Source organism: Podarcis vaucheri, assembly GCF_965113315.1.
Source record: "Podarcis vaucheri genome assembly, chromosome: 2".
Classification (NCBI taxonomy): domain Eukaryota; kingdom Metazoa; phylum Chordata; class Lepidosauria; order Squamata; family Lacertidae; genus Podarcis; species Podarcis vaucheri.
The window spans coordinates 36,407,846-36,422,046 of NC_138760.1; the positions used below are offsets into that span (position 1 = coordinate 36,407,846).

Genomic DNA, 14,201 nt, shown 5'->3' on the forward strand with positions numbered 1-14,201 from the left:
TTAAGAAAAATCACTCTCAGCCGGAGTTTCCCAGTCTGTTAATGTACTAATAGTGGTTAATAGAAGAGGGCATGCACGTGAGAGCAAATAATAGAAAGGTTGAAATACACACTGATTTTTTTTTTTAATGGAAGTACTAGATAATAGTAAAATGAGATCATAACTTAATACAGGGGATTTCTGCTTAGTCCTTTGTGCTGTATTTGTTCAACAATCAATGCCTTGTTTTCCTCCCAAAAGTTTCTTATGATGAGTGGAAATGTTGTATCTTGAAGAGAAGGATTCTACTGAATGGGGAGCAAATCTATCCACAGTAATAGTACTAAAAGGTCATAACCGAATCACCTTTTCTTTCCTCCCTCCTTTTCTTAGTCACATTTTCAATTACAGCCCATGCGTTCAGTATTTTTCAATGTCTGTACTTAATTTTAAATTTAATTTTTTCAGTGTTAAATTGTGGGGGTTTGCATTTTGTTACAGAGGTAACAACAAGTTGGAGCATGCTTGAAAATTTCAGAGTCTGAACTGAAAGGAAATGTGTCTTCAAATGTTCACCAACTTTTCATTTTTTAAACCTCCTTTTTCATGTTTAGTCTCCTCACTGCAGCTGAAGGAGGAGTTGCTAGATGGAGAGGAATACAACTTTCTTCAAGGAGCATCTGACCAGGAAAGCAATGGGTCAGCCAGCCACTACATCAAACAAGAACCCTAAGGGCAGAGCAGGGCAGGATGGTACAAAAAGAGCCTTTCTTCAAGACTGATGTTCCCATTCTGAAGATACAGTTTGATGGCTTCTACTAAGGGCACTTTGCTAACTGCAGATAAGATTTCAATTCAGAATTTTTGGAGGATGAGGAAACTATTTTAGTGAAAAAGATTTTTCAATTTATTAAAAAATAATTGACACTTGTGTTGTATTTGAAGCTTTTAAAAGAATTTTTGTAATATTTTCGAGTTCAGATTTATTGTGCATTGTTAAAAAAATGAGATTCTAATTTTTTGGTAAGAATTAAAAACTTAATTATAGCAGGATTGCAGGAAACCCTTTGAAGAAGATGAGGTGGTAGTATTTAGTTGGAAAAAAAAAAGCAAATGAACTGTTTGTAACAAGTGAGCCTTCTGGTACAAGCTGGGAGATTCTGAATTTCAAACTACACTAGTCATACCCTGTCTTTTCCATGGTGAAATCATGGGACTCTGATCTTAGGGGTGGTGAAGACATACCAAAATAGGTTGGAAGAATGGAGTCTGGAAAGGGTTCCTCCTGGAAGTGGCAACATAATTTTCAAGAGTTTGGGCTTAAATTTTTGGAGAACGAAGCTGAGGTCCAAGCTTTTTGGAGGCCATTGGGTTTGGGCTGGATACTGCTGCATTGTGGTTTCCTGTTCACATTTTAAAATGTTGAGATATTCATGGAAATGATCAGCAAAGCTTCAGCACGTTTCGGCTGAAGAGGTTACAAAATGGACATGAGTTTGTGACTTTTTTTTTCTTGTGTAAGGAAAACGAGGCAGACGCAAAAGGCCCTTTTCTACAGAAACTTTGTGACAGGCCTGCTTTCCATCCCGGTGGAAGACACAGCTGAGGCAAATAGAAGAGGACATGTCATTTTGCTTTCCCTACCCATTTGGAAGAGCTTTTGGGTTATGAATTGAACTGGCTTGCCTAAGGATGACCTGGCCCTGCTTTTAGGCCTCATGCTTTCTTTGACTTGGCTGCGGACACCATTTTCAAGCAAAAGGTTTTCGAGAACACGTAATGACTGATGTGGCAAGAATGCTGAAGAACCTGGAATCTTTCCTCCGAGAGTTGAATCTGTGTGGATATTCGCAGATGGCTTCATTCTCAGAACTAACATGCTGACATTGCCACACTGTGGTGTTGTGACAGGATGATGATGCGTGTCAAGAGTTTTGCTTTTACCAGTAAGGTTCATTAACTAAACTCTCAGGAATTAACTGCTTATGTTCTGTAACTGCTTCTGGGTCATTGCAGGTCCTCTTTAGAGCAGTATAAATGTCAAATTCTTGACTCTAGGGTAGGACTTAGAAGAAAGTAATCCTATAGATTAACCTCTACACACTTTAAGCCTAATGCTTTACATTGGCAACTTGCAAAGCCCCAGAGATGATTTTTTGGCATATGTTTTGAATTTTTAAAAACGCATAGAAAGTTGAAAACCAGCAATTTTGATTCTTTTCTTAATTAACTTGCTCTATTGTTGGGTACATACCATTGGTGATATGCAAAGGTTTACCACATTCTATGCAAGAGGGGATAATGGTATAAAATTTTGTAACTACTGGAAGTACATTTTTTTCTGTATAGTATAGGAATGTATGAGAACAATTTCTAGGCTTCCCCCCCTCCCCCTATAGCTGGGCCATTTTTGACTGCTTCATGTATACATATTTTTAAACTGATTATCAGGTGTCAAATACTTGTGAATTTAGGTGATAATTAGATATTCTGTCTCTAAAAAGATTTTGGCTTAACTGAGCTGCCTTCATTTTCTTTTCCTTGGGTAGAATGGCCGCCCGCTTCCACAAATGCTGCATTGCAGCTGTTTTTGAAACTTCTCCAGTTTGTAAAGCAGCTTCTAATGTGGCCAGAGAGGGCCGCTTTGGAGGGAGGCAGCAAAACACTGCATTGTGTGTACACACCCACAAAGGGGTTCACTAGATTTCAACTAATATTTTGAAAAGTCACCATACAAACGGACCTAAGAAATCCTCCTCCCTCCCTCCCTGTATTTTTGTTAATCCTTAAACCAGTGCCTCTCAAAACCAAGGATGATCCATGCCATCAGGCCAGTTGATAGAATGATCTAAAAGGCAGAGACTCCAGAGAGAATTGGAATCAATTTCCCCCCCCATTTTAAGGTGTAGTTCTGTTAGCCTTGCTCACACCTAACAAAGGCAGTATACTCTCTCTGCAGGACTGGCATAGTCAAGATTGTTCAGAGCCTGTATTTTCATAGGGTCTGACTTGGAAAGATTTAGAGTAGCCCTTGTACAAGTATTTCTTCTGATTTCAGTAGGGACCACTTCCATAATACTGCTTAATATATAAAAAAAGATACAGGAGAAGGACTAGACTAGTGTCCTCTGTCAAGAGGAGAGGAAAGCCAGAAAGAGAGCTTAGATTTGTTTATAAATTGGGTCCTGTATAAAATCCTGTATAAAATCCAATCTTGAGCTTCACCCAACACAACATACCCTTTAGGTGGAATTGCCCCCTTTTTACCTGACAGAAATTCCGTATCTAACAACTATATAACGGGCAGAAGTTCAGAAGGTACAGCTTTCTTCATCACTGCACATTTAATGCTTTGAACACTGAACCTGCTGGATTTCTGCTAGTCATGCAGTCTTGTCAGGATCAAAGGTGGAAATCCTCCTCCTCCTACCTCTGTTGAATACGGCAGCTCCTGGAACATCCATAGCCACATTTGATCCTTACCACATCAACCTGAAATAGTCCCAGGGACCTGTTGGACCTTGTCAGACCTAGAACCATGCTACAAGGGTGATCATCTTGATTAGTGCTACGTTGCTAGTCTTTGGGTTTCTGGAGATAGATCTGCATACATGTTGGTACCACTGCCAATCTAATCCGCCCCAATTTCTGCCTGTAGGCAGAATACCACATCCCAATACGTAACGTGTGTATGGTAGACTTCTTATTTGCAGAAACACCTATTATTAAAATTGCTTCATGAATCCCTTGTTCCAGCTTAGTTCCCTGGGGTTATTACTTCTTTCGCTTTGTTTATTCAGTGCTGATTCTAAGCAACATTTGTCTGTGGCCTCTTAATGCAGATGACGACTGGGTGGCAGTGAGCTTTCTTAGTACTGGGTTTAATTGCTTTGGTATGCATGCATATTTTTTTGTATAATTTAGCTCGAAGAACATTCTCTTTATTTTACTGTGAACTAATTAACACAAAATTGGGATGGTGTGTTGGGGGGGAAGAGTTGGTCAGGGATTTGATGCCTGTACTGATGCAAAGGGTCAGCTATTTTCAGTATTTGGCGCACATTTTTTTAAATATAAACAAGGAGGCACCACAGTCAAGGTCAAGTTGCATTGTAAGTGCTCCTTCTTTTTACAGCCGACCCTGTTTTGTTTTAAATTTCCTTGCTGAATCTGACAAAAGCAAAAGCAGTTATCAGTTTCTTGTTCTATTGATACTAACACGGGTTTCAGTGTTTGTTCGTTTTTATTGTCGTCGTCATTTTTATGTGATGTGAACACCTTCTCCCATCAATATTTGTATTATGGTGCTAATATATTTGGTAACAATCCTTTATTGGAAAGGGATTAAAACTGTGATTAAATTGATTTTTTTTTCTTTTTAATTTTCATATTTAAGTAAAGTCTCAGCCATTTATAAAAAAAGAAGAAAAAGCATCAACTTTTGCCCTGGAAAAACAATCAGGGCAGAAGTTAAAAAAAAAAAAAGTTGAATAGGGTTTTTACATCATTTCTGTATGTATTTGATATAGATCAATATCTGTATAAATTTAATCTTTTATTTTCTGGTAACTTGTGTGGTCAAATGGGAGCGTTTTAAAACCTCTAATGAAATGTATATAACTCAGTGAAAATGCTTTTGATGAAATTAATGTTACTTTCATTTTTACCAGACTGCAAATTTTCAAGCATGGATGTGAAAAAAAGCATTAAAAATTATAACTTTGTGTACAAGATGAAAATAATTCACTAAATTTGCCTTTTTTACACAAAATAAAAATGTTAAAAGTAAAGCCAGGTGGGTGGACTTTTTCCTCTCTCATTTTCAGGTGATGCCAACATGAATCCTTAACAGCAGCAATTTGCTTAGAAAACCAGAGTCTGGTCACACAGAACGCCAATAAGGCTGCTGTCTCATGGGGAAATTGCAATCTCATCAAAGTCGGTCAGTCCAATAAGCACTAGTACAGTCCTGTCTGGATTTAACTCTGTTAAACCTCAGCCATATGACCACAACTTCCAAACATCAGTTGAGCATGTTGGTCCATTGATCCTCCACCCATTCTTCTTCCAACAATTCTTATGTCGTCCCGAAACTGGTAGGTTTGTGTGGAGAACATGTGGGAAAATGCTAGCAGGCACCCTTTCACAGGAGACATTTAAAGGGCTAGAAATAATTTATACTGTGGCCCTGGATGTTTATTGTATCAACTTTAGTAAAACTTAAAAAGAACTTGGACAAGTTCCAAAAATCCTTCAGCTAGAAAAGAAAATTGGTAACTAATTCATGTGATCGTGCTGAATTAGTACTTACGGGTCCTACTTTTAATCCACCAAACATTCTGCTTTTTAGGACTACCTAATAATGCAAGAAGGGACGCGGGTGGCGCTGTGGTCTAAACCACTGAGCCTAGGGCTAATGGGGACAAAGTAGTCCTAAACCACTTTGAAAAACAATGCACAAGCTCCAGTGAAGCTTTAATTTGCAATAGTTACATTTGCCAGGCTATTTTTAATTTACCGGCACTCCTAGTAATTCTACAATAGAAACTGTTCATAAGCTACCTTTTCGTTTCTCTAAAATGAAGAAATGAAAACGAATAATTCATATTTTATTTCTTAATGCCAATAATCACAAAGGTAACCGTGATAATTGCTCCCAGGACAGCAGGTGGGTGGAATGAGATGCTTTGTTGGAAGAAGGCAGAACTTGTCACCAGGACTAATCTATTCATAAACCCAATCATGAGCACAAGGTTTGTAGTTCACAAGTTCTTCAGGCTTGAACCACAGATTGATCTCTTTCTGAGCACTTTCCACAGAGTCACTGCCATGAATGATGTTCCTACAGGGAAGACCAAGGAATTCAGTTTACAAAACTTGTGTAGCATTTAGAGACATTTCTGAAATAAGAATCTGGAACAGGCTACTTGACAGCTAAGCCTACACATTTGAAATGTCTAGGTTGATAAGAAAGTATCCACAAGAGTCAGTCAGTTTAGCTTAAAGGATTTCTCAGTCACACACACAAAATGAACTTATCATCGCCTTTAATCAAATGACTGGCCAACTGTACAGGTAGTTTCACGGGTATATGAATGGCTATCAGCTAGCCCTTGATCATCAGTACCTTAAATAAGCAAACAGTTAAGCTGTTTGACAAAAGCAAGCAGAACGCGCAATTTATCCTGTTAACACAAAAGCATTTTATTCTGCTGGAGGTATGCTTACACTACCCATTCTCTTTTAAATAGTGAGGCGTGTATTCTGAACATTTTCTTTTAAAGGTTTTGATAATTAGTAGTACTTCAGTAGCACCTTGCAAGTCTTATTTAATGCAGATAAATATCAATCCCAGGACCAACCTGCCCACTTGAATGCAGAAGTCGCCACGGATAGTGCCAGGCTTGGAATCTGCTGGGTTAGTTTCCCCCAACATCACTCTGCCCGTCTTTACCACATTGAGTCCTTCCCAAACCTGCAAGAATAAACTGGTTTAGTACATATGTTTAACCACGGTACTTGACCAGATGGAAGTGATGAGAGCTTTTCTTATGGAGTATGTTCTTCATGAAATGAAACCAGCTCTGGCAGGTTGAGAGATCCTCAGAAGACCACGTTGTGGGGGCGCGCGTCATTTTGTCAGGCAACCGATATGCTTGTGAAGACAGAACGTTTGTGATGGCACAACACTGAATTACACCCTTGCTGTACATCTGTGCAGCAGGTCCCGGGAGTTTCTCTTTTTAAATAAAGTGGGGAATGTTTAGGGCTTTTTCCTTCTCTACCCTTTCTAACTGAAAGATGAAGAGGCCAGTTCAAAGAATGCCCACTTGCAAGTACCACAATTCCAAGTGGATTCACTTCTTAGTAAACCAAGTTAGGGTCTGGTTGCACAACATTCGCAGCAGCGTTGGCAGACTGCAAGAGGAAATTATTTTGGAAACAGCCAATCATTTCACTGTTAGCAGAGAAGAGAAAACAAAGTAATAAATTCAGAGTGGAGTTAACTTGCACCATCTCGCCTTTCCTTACTTTTCCACAAAGGCCTAAAGGAGAGGTAAGCTAACCTGTGGCAGCTGGGCTACAACTATATGACCACTGGTTTGGGCTAATGGAAGTTGGAACCACACCCGGAGAAGATCAGGTATGAGCCACCCCTGGTCTAAAGAGACAAACAAAAGAAATGTTTAAGTTTACATAAAAACACTTACCATGGGTACTACAGGCCCAGAATTCATATATTTAACCAAACCAGGGTAGAACGGCCGATCTTTCAAGTCAATATAGTGCTGTTTGAGAAGCTCTTCAGAAGCCTATAAGAAAAGAGATGGTTAACCCTCATGATTAACTGCAGAAAGGAGCTGCTCTGAGCCACCCCTACTCAAACTACTTAAGAAGAGTCCTGCTGGATCAAAGCAAAACCTGTCTAGTCAGTATCTTGTTTCCCAGTGGCTATCAAAAATGCATATGGTATGGGAAGCCCAAAAGCAGGACATCTAACACTGAGACAGTACAGTGCCAAACAACAAGTAGCAAAGCACTTGTAACTAAGCTCAAGAGTTAGGCTATAAGAAAGCAAACTAATGGTAGTTTGGACAGTCAGTACCAACAGATCGTCAAGCAATGCTGCTGCTGCACAAGTTGCATATTATCTTACTCCGTATAACCTTCTAGTCAAAGTCATACCAGCTTGTATGTATTGGGTTACACAGGTAGTTTTAATAGAACCTACTGTACTTAGCAGGGAAGGGACAACTACCAAACTGAAACAGCAGGAAGACAAGGCTTGTATTGAAAGGCTGTATTTTGACACATACTGAAAATAGAATACATTTTTGTCTTGTTTTCTAAAGTAGCTTTTGCTCTGCCTTAGCCTTGTGCAAGCTACAAAAAGTGTGCATAGGCCACGGGTGCCCAAACTTTTTTCAAAGAGGGTCAGATTTGGTGAAGTGAGGCCAACCAGAGTTGTTCAGTTTTTTAAGGATTGAAGTTATTGAACTTTTTTTTAGGATTTTACCCCAGAAGATAAACTGCCACAGGAGCCGGATTAAACTCCCCGACATAGGCACTAGGGTATATTTAGCTTTCCCGCAGCTATATAAGCTAAATTCAAAAGACAACACACATGCAGACCACAGTGCAACCCTTCACTAAATATGTGTCCTCGAGAGCATACCCCTCCCAAAATAAAACATTTCTGAGTGAAACAGCACTTGAGCTCAAATCATCCACAATCTGCAACCCATGTCATGGTTGAATAAAACACGAGTCTGGATAGCTCAGTCAGTAGAGCGAGAATTTTAATCCCGGGGTTGTGGGTTCAAGCCCCACTTTGGGTGAAAGATTCCTGCACTGCAGGGGGTTGGACCTCATGGCCCCTTCCAACTCTACAATTCCATGATTCTATGAACCGATACTTAAAAGACCGTTTAGGCAAAAGATATCCAAATGTTGAAATATTTCAAATTATGTCAGAAATAAACAATTTAAAACACAAATACAAGCTCACACCTCCATTTCTACCTTTGATTTTGAGCTCTCACTGGTAGTTCCATTATGCCACCTCATATACAGTGGTATATGAAGTGGTATATGAAGTTAGGTACTTAATTCGTTCCAGAGGTCTGTACTTAACCTGAAACTGTTCTTAACCTGAAGCACCACTTTAGCTAATGGGGCCTCCTGCTGCTGCCACGCCGCTGGAGCCCGATTTCTGTTCTTATCCTGAAGCAAAGTTCTTAACCTGAAGCACTATTTCTGGGTTTGCGGAGTCTGTAACCTGAAGCGTATGTAACCTGAGGTACCACTGTATAGCACAATAACAAGCTTTCTGCTGTTAACTGGCATCATGACTCACTTGATGGGTCCCTTAGATTGATGGATGACTACTGCCTAATGTTGTACACCTCAGCCCTGTTCTAAATCATGACTAAACTTATCAATTAGGGTAGGGTGGGAGAAGCTGAAATGGATGGAGCAGCAGAAAGAGGACAAACCCTCTGCAAGCAATCAGTTCAGGCAGCTGGTAGGATTGAAAAGTTCGTCCCTCGGCAGCTTGCTAGACAGCAAGGAAGGGAGAGGGATGGATGGATCTACTTTTTTGGTTCTGGTCCTGCCCACTGCTGGCCTGCAGCCTCTGATCTCTCTCTCATACACACACACACACACAATGCAGAAAAAGGTTCTCTAATCCTGCTTTACTGCACCATTTACCAAGATTACACTTACATGCATAAATTTCATAGCCACCAGTTTGAATCCCTTCTGCTCAAATCGCTTGATGATTTCACCTATGATTCCCCGCTGGACTCCATCAGGCTTGATGGCAATGAATGTGCGCTCTGTGTTGGAAGCCATTATCTCACTGCAAAGGAAATGCTAAGAGAAGTGAGTAGGATTGGACTAATCCCCACAAACAACCACAGAAGATGAACCTATAGAGGGAAGGAGTGCAATCAATATAAAGTAAAGATTTTACAGCAGGACCAATACCACAGAAGAACCTAGAACCTATTGACATCTAGTCGTTGTTGGACAGCAAATCCCATTATTCCTGACTGGTGGCTATGCTCACTGGGGCCGATGGAAGTTTGAGTCAAACATCTTGAGGGCATCTGGTTGACCGCTGTTCAACATTAAGAGGTCAACTCACCAACAGTAAAACAGGGCTAATTAATTATTATTATTTTGCATTTCTTGTAGAAATTTTAAGTTAGCTTTTAAAAGACTAGCTGTGTGATAAATTGTCTCCCTTGAACTGGTATACCATTAACTATGAGAAAGTGGCAACGGCAGTTGGCAGCCTCCAATGTCATTCCTCTTATGACTTTTGAGATCTGCCATCTTAGGAGCACACCAAGTCCTGTGATTTCTTAAGAATCCTTTCAGTAACAATATACAGTTTTCATCTTCAAGTTGGGAATGCATGAAAATCTTACTTTAAAGAGCAACCCAATGCATTCGAACAGGACACAAAAGCAACCAGGGAACAGACTGTGATCTTTGTTCCATTTTTTTAAATATCTGCAGCGTCACCAGATAGATAATAAGGAATCGTATTCAGGGCCGTAGCTAGGGGGTGGTAAGGTGGGCCCCTGCCAGGGGCGCAAGTGAGGGGGCGCTAAATCAGCTAAAAAATATGTCTATGGTCACATGGCATGGCGTATTTGAATGGCAATGCCCATCAACTGCGGGGAGGAGGGCTGTCCCCCTCAAATATTTTAAGGGACGGGAGCAAAGGTACCTCGGCCCCTAGGAGTTGGCTCCTATGTTATTGCGATATGATGGAGGTCGGATTTCATTTGGGGGGGGTGTTTTGGCAGGCTTTGGGGCTTCCTCCCCGCCCTAACTAGAGTTGCAATTCTACACCCCTCCCCCCCCAAGTACCGGGGCAGGCACCATTCGACTGCACGTGGGCAAGGCTTCCTCTACCATCCGTCCACGTGTCGCGGAAGAGCCCTTTGTTCCCCTCCCCTCGGGCGGCGTCTATTTGGGCCTCTCCGCCCTGGGGCTGTAATCCTACACCCATTTACCCGGGAGTAAGCCCCACTTAATCCAACGGGACTGACTTCCGAGTAGACAGGCACAGGCATGTGCTCTGCGGCGGCAGGGCTGCCTTCTTCTTCTTCTCGCCTCGGCCGCCTCAAGTTACAGAGGCCCCCGAGGGGAGGCGAGGAGAGGTGGCTGCGCCTCCCAGGCGGCTGCAAAATGCGCTTTTTTTTTTTTTGCAAAAGGCACCCCCCCCCCCAGCCGCCATTTCCTCTTTAGCCGGCTCCAGCTGCATTTCTTCCTCCTCTTTTTTTTTTGCCCCAGAACCTCGTTTTGGTTTTTTCCTCCAGGAAGAAAGTGAAGAAAGACCAAAGAAAGGGGTGGGTGGTGGGAATAAAGCTCACCTCAGCTGCAAGGAGTCTGGTCGGGCCCGGAGAGCGTGTCTGCAGCTGCCGTCTCCCTGCAAACCTCCAGGGGAAGAGGCGGAGCAAGGCCGGGCCGGCGCCGGAGACAAGCCGGGAGGGGAGCAAAGGAGGCGGGCTTGGTCGTCGGCTGCCTCCTCCTCCTCCTACTCCGCGTAGGTCCCTCGCCGCCGCTTTGGTTTTTGCAATCTGAGCAGATGGTGGTTCCCCGCCTCGCCCCAGGATCCCAAGTTGGAGGGGGAAAGCATGCCAGCAGCATTTCTGTGTTTTCTCCACTCCAGTCAGTGGAGGAAACAGTCTGAACAATATACAGTACAGCACAAAGCAACCCGGAGATTGCTTATCCTCAGAACTCGTTGAAATGAATGGACCTGAGGTATATAGGGCAACCCTAATCGTGCCCGCTACTTAGAAGTAAGTCCTATAGAATTCAGTGGGGCTTGCTTCCAGGGAAGTGGGGATGGGGCTGGAGCCTCAGTCACGTTCGTAGGTAACAACAGGACTACTCTATTGGATACAAGGAAGGGATTTTAATCTGCATGGGGCCAGGGGGCTGATGGGAGCGGATAGGGATTTTGACAGGTGGGTGCTCCTGTCCACCTGTCAGATTTGGCCTGTGAGGCAGATCCTGATAAAGATCTGGCCCGTGGATCCTAAAAGGTTCTCCACCTGCTCTAGCTAGGGAGAGCCCATCAGTACAAGCCTGCCTCTCTGATGCAGAGGGGAAGCTGATAAAATCAGATAAAACATGTTTTGTAGCAGACTGTCTGGGATTCCCATTTTGTAAACAACGCAACTTAAAGTCCTCTGCCTTTTTGCCAAGAACATGTAAACTGTGCTATGATGTGCTTTGCTTTTTCCACCAAGCCCAAGCATGTACTTTGCTTTCCACAGTATCACAGGCTTCTCAGTGTAATAATTTCATGAGGTATTTTTGCTCCCATTAACATGTTGCACCCTTTAACTACTTCCTCCAATCACTCCCCAAACTGACTTATTTACAAAGGAGATCCATTACTTCTCCTGCACCTACCAATAGTTAAAGGAACCCACACATCCCCAAGTAGATTAGGCCCTCAGGACAGAAGTTATTTTTCACAATATCCTTGCTGAAAATCTCTTCCCCTCTCCTGCAAAAGATGCTATTAACACCAGTTGAGGCAGGAACATGTAATAAGGATACCCATCCCCCACCACCAATACTAATACCAGCTTCATGGATGTGATTTCTAGTGGGGAAACTGGGCAGGCAAAAGTGTTAGCACCCTTTCTTGCAGTGCTGTAGCCTGGGTCCAGTTCAGGTGGATCTTCAGCTACTTTTAAGTCTTGTGGAGAAAATAAACAACCCTATGTATTTGATCATTAAACATGCTAAACTGGGGTTTGCACTGTGGAAAGGAACATAGTTTTGGGGAGGACTGCTCATGATTTCATGTGCTGAAGATCCCAGCTGGCAGATGGTGGAAGAGACCTCTGTCAGTACTTTGGAGAACCACTACCAATCAGAGGAGACACTACTGGAATGACCTGGTGTAAGGCGATTTCTTATGCTCAGAGTTGAGAAATTATAATTCATGATCTGAGCTTTCAAACGTACAAGCCAATCATCCTGTAGAGCAGCCTGTCTGCTTTCTTAACTGTGATACATAATGTGAATTAAGTTTTTGTAGCTCATGTAATCAAGATAAGGAAACATGTAAGCAGATGTAATGAAGCTCAACAGAATTAAGAAGCTATACTGTACAATGCCTTCCTTTCCAACAACAAACAGAGTAATAGAAATGAGTGACAGGAGGCACAGCTTAGTGAATGTCCCTCGTATTAATCGCCTTTTCTCATAATGCATTTCATAAGCATCTATACTAATCTTGCCTTAAAATGGCCTATGAGCAGAGTTAGAATTAGAGGGGATAAAATAGTTTAATAACCATCTGTATAAAGCTTTATTTTCGAATTGATACCGCAACCCATGTGTATCCACTAGAAGCAAAACCAACATTTAAAATTTGCCAATATTTGTTACAATTAAGTTTTATCCAGTGCCGCTATTGAGGATGTGTTGTGGGAACACTGTCAACTTACGCAATCCGCTGATGTGGGCAAGGTGCTGGCAGCAATACATCTGACCACATGTCCCCTTGACCCCTGTCCCTCCTGGCTTACTAATTCTAGCAGAGGGCAGCTGACTGGTTGGGTCTAGAGTGTAGTTAACACTTGATTGTATGAGGGATCATCCCTGCTGCCTTGAAAGGGGCAACTCCTAAAGTGTGGCAGCTCCTAAAGAAATTGACTCTGGACCCCTTCGGCTAGAGCAACTATCAACTAGTTACAAATAGCTGGTCAGGGGCCTGAGTCTCCCTTGGTTGCCCTGATGGATGACCTTTGCAGAGAGCAGGACAGGGAGAGTGTGACCTTGCTTCTGCTTCTTGATCTCTTGTCAGCTACCATTCACCACGGAATCCCTCTGGACTGGCTCTGGGGAATGGGAATTGGGACCACAGTATTCTAGTGGTTCCAATCCTGCTTTTGGGACACAGTCCAGAGAGTAGCATTGGGAAAGTGCTTTTCGGACCCTGGGCAGCTATGTTATGGGCTGCCACACGACAGTCATCTTATTTCCAATGCTATTTACTATTTACATGAAGCCACTGGGAGCAGTCATTGGGAGTTTTAGGGCAGGGTCTATTTCTCCATAACATAACTCAGCTCTATTTCTCTATAACATCTGAATTAGGAGAGGCCGTACAGGCTCTGGGCTGTTGCTTGGATGCAGTGGTGAGATGGATGAGGGAAAACAAGCTCAGCTTGGACCCTGGCAAGATGGAGGCACTGTGGGTGAGTAAGTCCCATGTCTGAGAAATTGGGTCAATTGCCTGCCCTGATTGGATTGTACTCCCCCTGAAGGAAGAGGTTCACAGTTTTGGGGTGCTTCTGAATCCAGTTCTGTCACTTGAGGTTCAGGTAGCCTCAGTGCCTTTTACCAACTGCAACTGGTGCAACAACCCATTCCTGGACCAGGAAAGCTTGGTCACAGTAGTCCAGGTATTGGTTACTTCAAGGCTGGATTACTGTAATGTACTCTTGGGAGGCTTCCCTTGCACCTGATTTAGAAGTTGCAGTTAGCACAGAATGCTGCTGCACGATTGCTGATAAGAGTGAGACTTTGCCAGCACATAACACCTGTGTTCAGTGCCAATTTGCTACCGGGCCAGGTTCAAACTGTTAGTATATAAAGCCCTTAGCAACTGGGGACCAGTCTACCTGCAAGATCACCTTATATGCCACTTCAGTCTGTAGAACTGGCACTCAATA

At 42.6% G+C, this 14,201-nt stretch overlaps 2 protein-coding genes across 9 annotated transcripts in view; one reads left to right on the top strand and one right to left on the bottom strand.

The window, feature by feature from the left end:
* Positions 1-4,769, top strand: part of MBTD1 (mbt domain containing 1) — a 49,031-nt gene extending 44,262 nt beyond the window's left edge. For all 7 annotated transcript variants that reach the window (XM_082211048.1, XM_082211054.1, XM_082211045.1 and 4 more), the window contains one exon: positions 594-4,769. In XM_082211048.1, coding sequence (XP_082067174.1) covers positions 594-712 — 119 coding nt within the window. In that variant the 3' untranslated portion in view covers positions 713-4,769. The remainder of the gene's footprint in view (positions 1-593) is intronic.
* Positions 4,770-5,575: 806 nt separating this feature from the next.
* LOC309525716 (nucleoside diphosphate kinase) lies at positions 5,576-11,019 on the bottom strand. 2 transcript variants are annotated; one of them, XM_082211178.1, is made up of 5 exons: positions 10,872-11,019; positions 9,208-9,343; positions 7,191-7,292; positions 6,342-6,454; positions 5,576-5,821 (listed from the first exon to the last, which is right to left on the bottom strand). In XM_082211178.1, exons 2-5 carry the CDS (start codon positions 9,334-9,336, stop codon positions 5,704-5,706), a joined length of 462 nt encoding a protein of 153 aa, XP_082067304.1. In that variant the 5' UTR covers positions 9,337-9,343; positions 10,872-11,019; the 3' UTR covers positions 5,576-5,703. The 2 variants fall into 2 exon arrangements, with proteins under 2 accessions (XP_082067304.1, XP_082067305.1); XM_082211179.1 differs by having other exon boundaries at positions 9,208-9,357; positions 10,872-10,971.
* Positions 11,020-14,201: the final 3,182 nt, after the last annotated feature.

What these genes read in the sequence shown, in the direction of transcription:
- LOC309525716 (XM_082211178.1), bottom strand. Translation starts at nt 9,336, where the DNA reads ATGGCTTCCAACACAGAGCGCACATTCATTGCCATCAAGCCTGATGGA. An exon ending in TGGCTATGAAATTTATGCAT is followed by an intron (nt 7,293 to 9,207) that starts GTAAGTGTAATC and finishes CTTTTCTTATAG; the next exon opens with GCTTCTGAAGAGCTTCTCAA. An exon ending in TTCTGCATTCAAGTGGGCAG is followed by an intron (nt 5,822 to 6,341) that starts GTTGGTCCTGGG and finishes TCTTCCCTGTAG; the next exon opens with GAACATCATTCATGGCAGTG.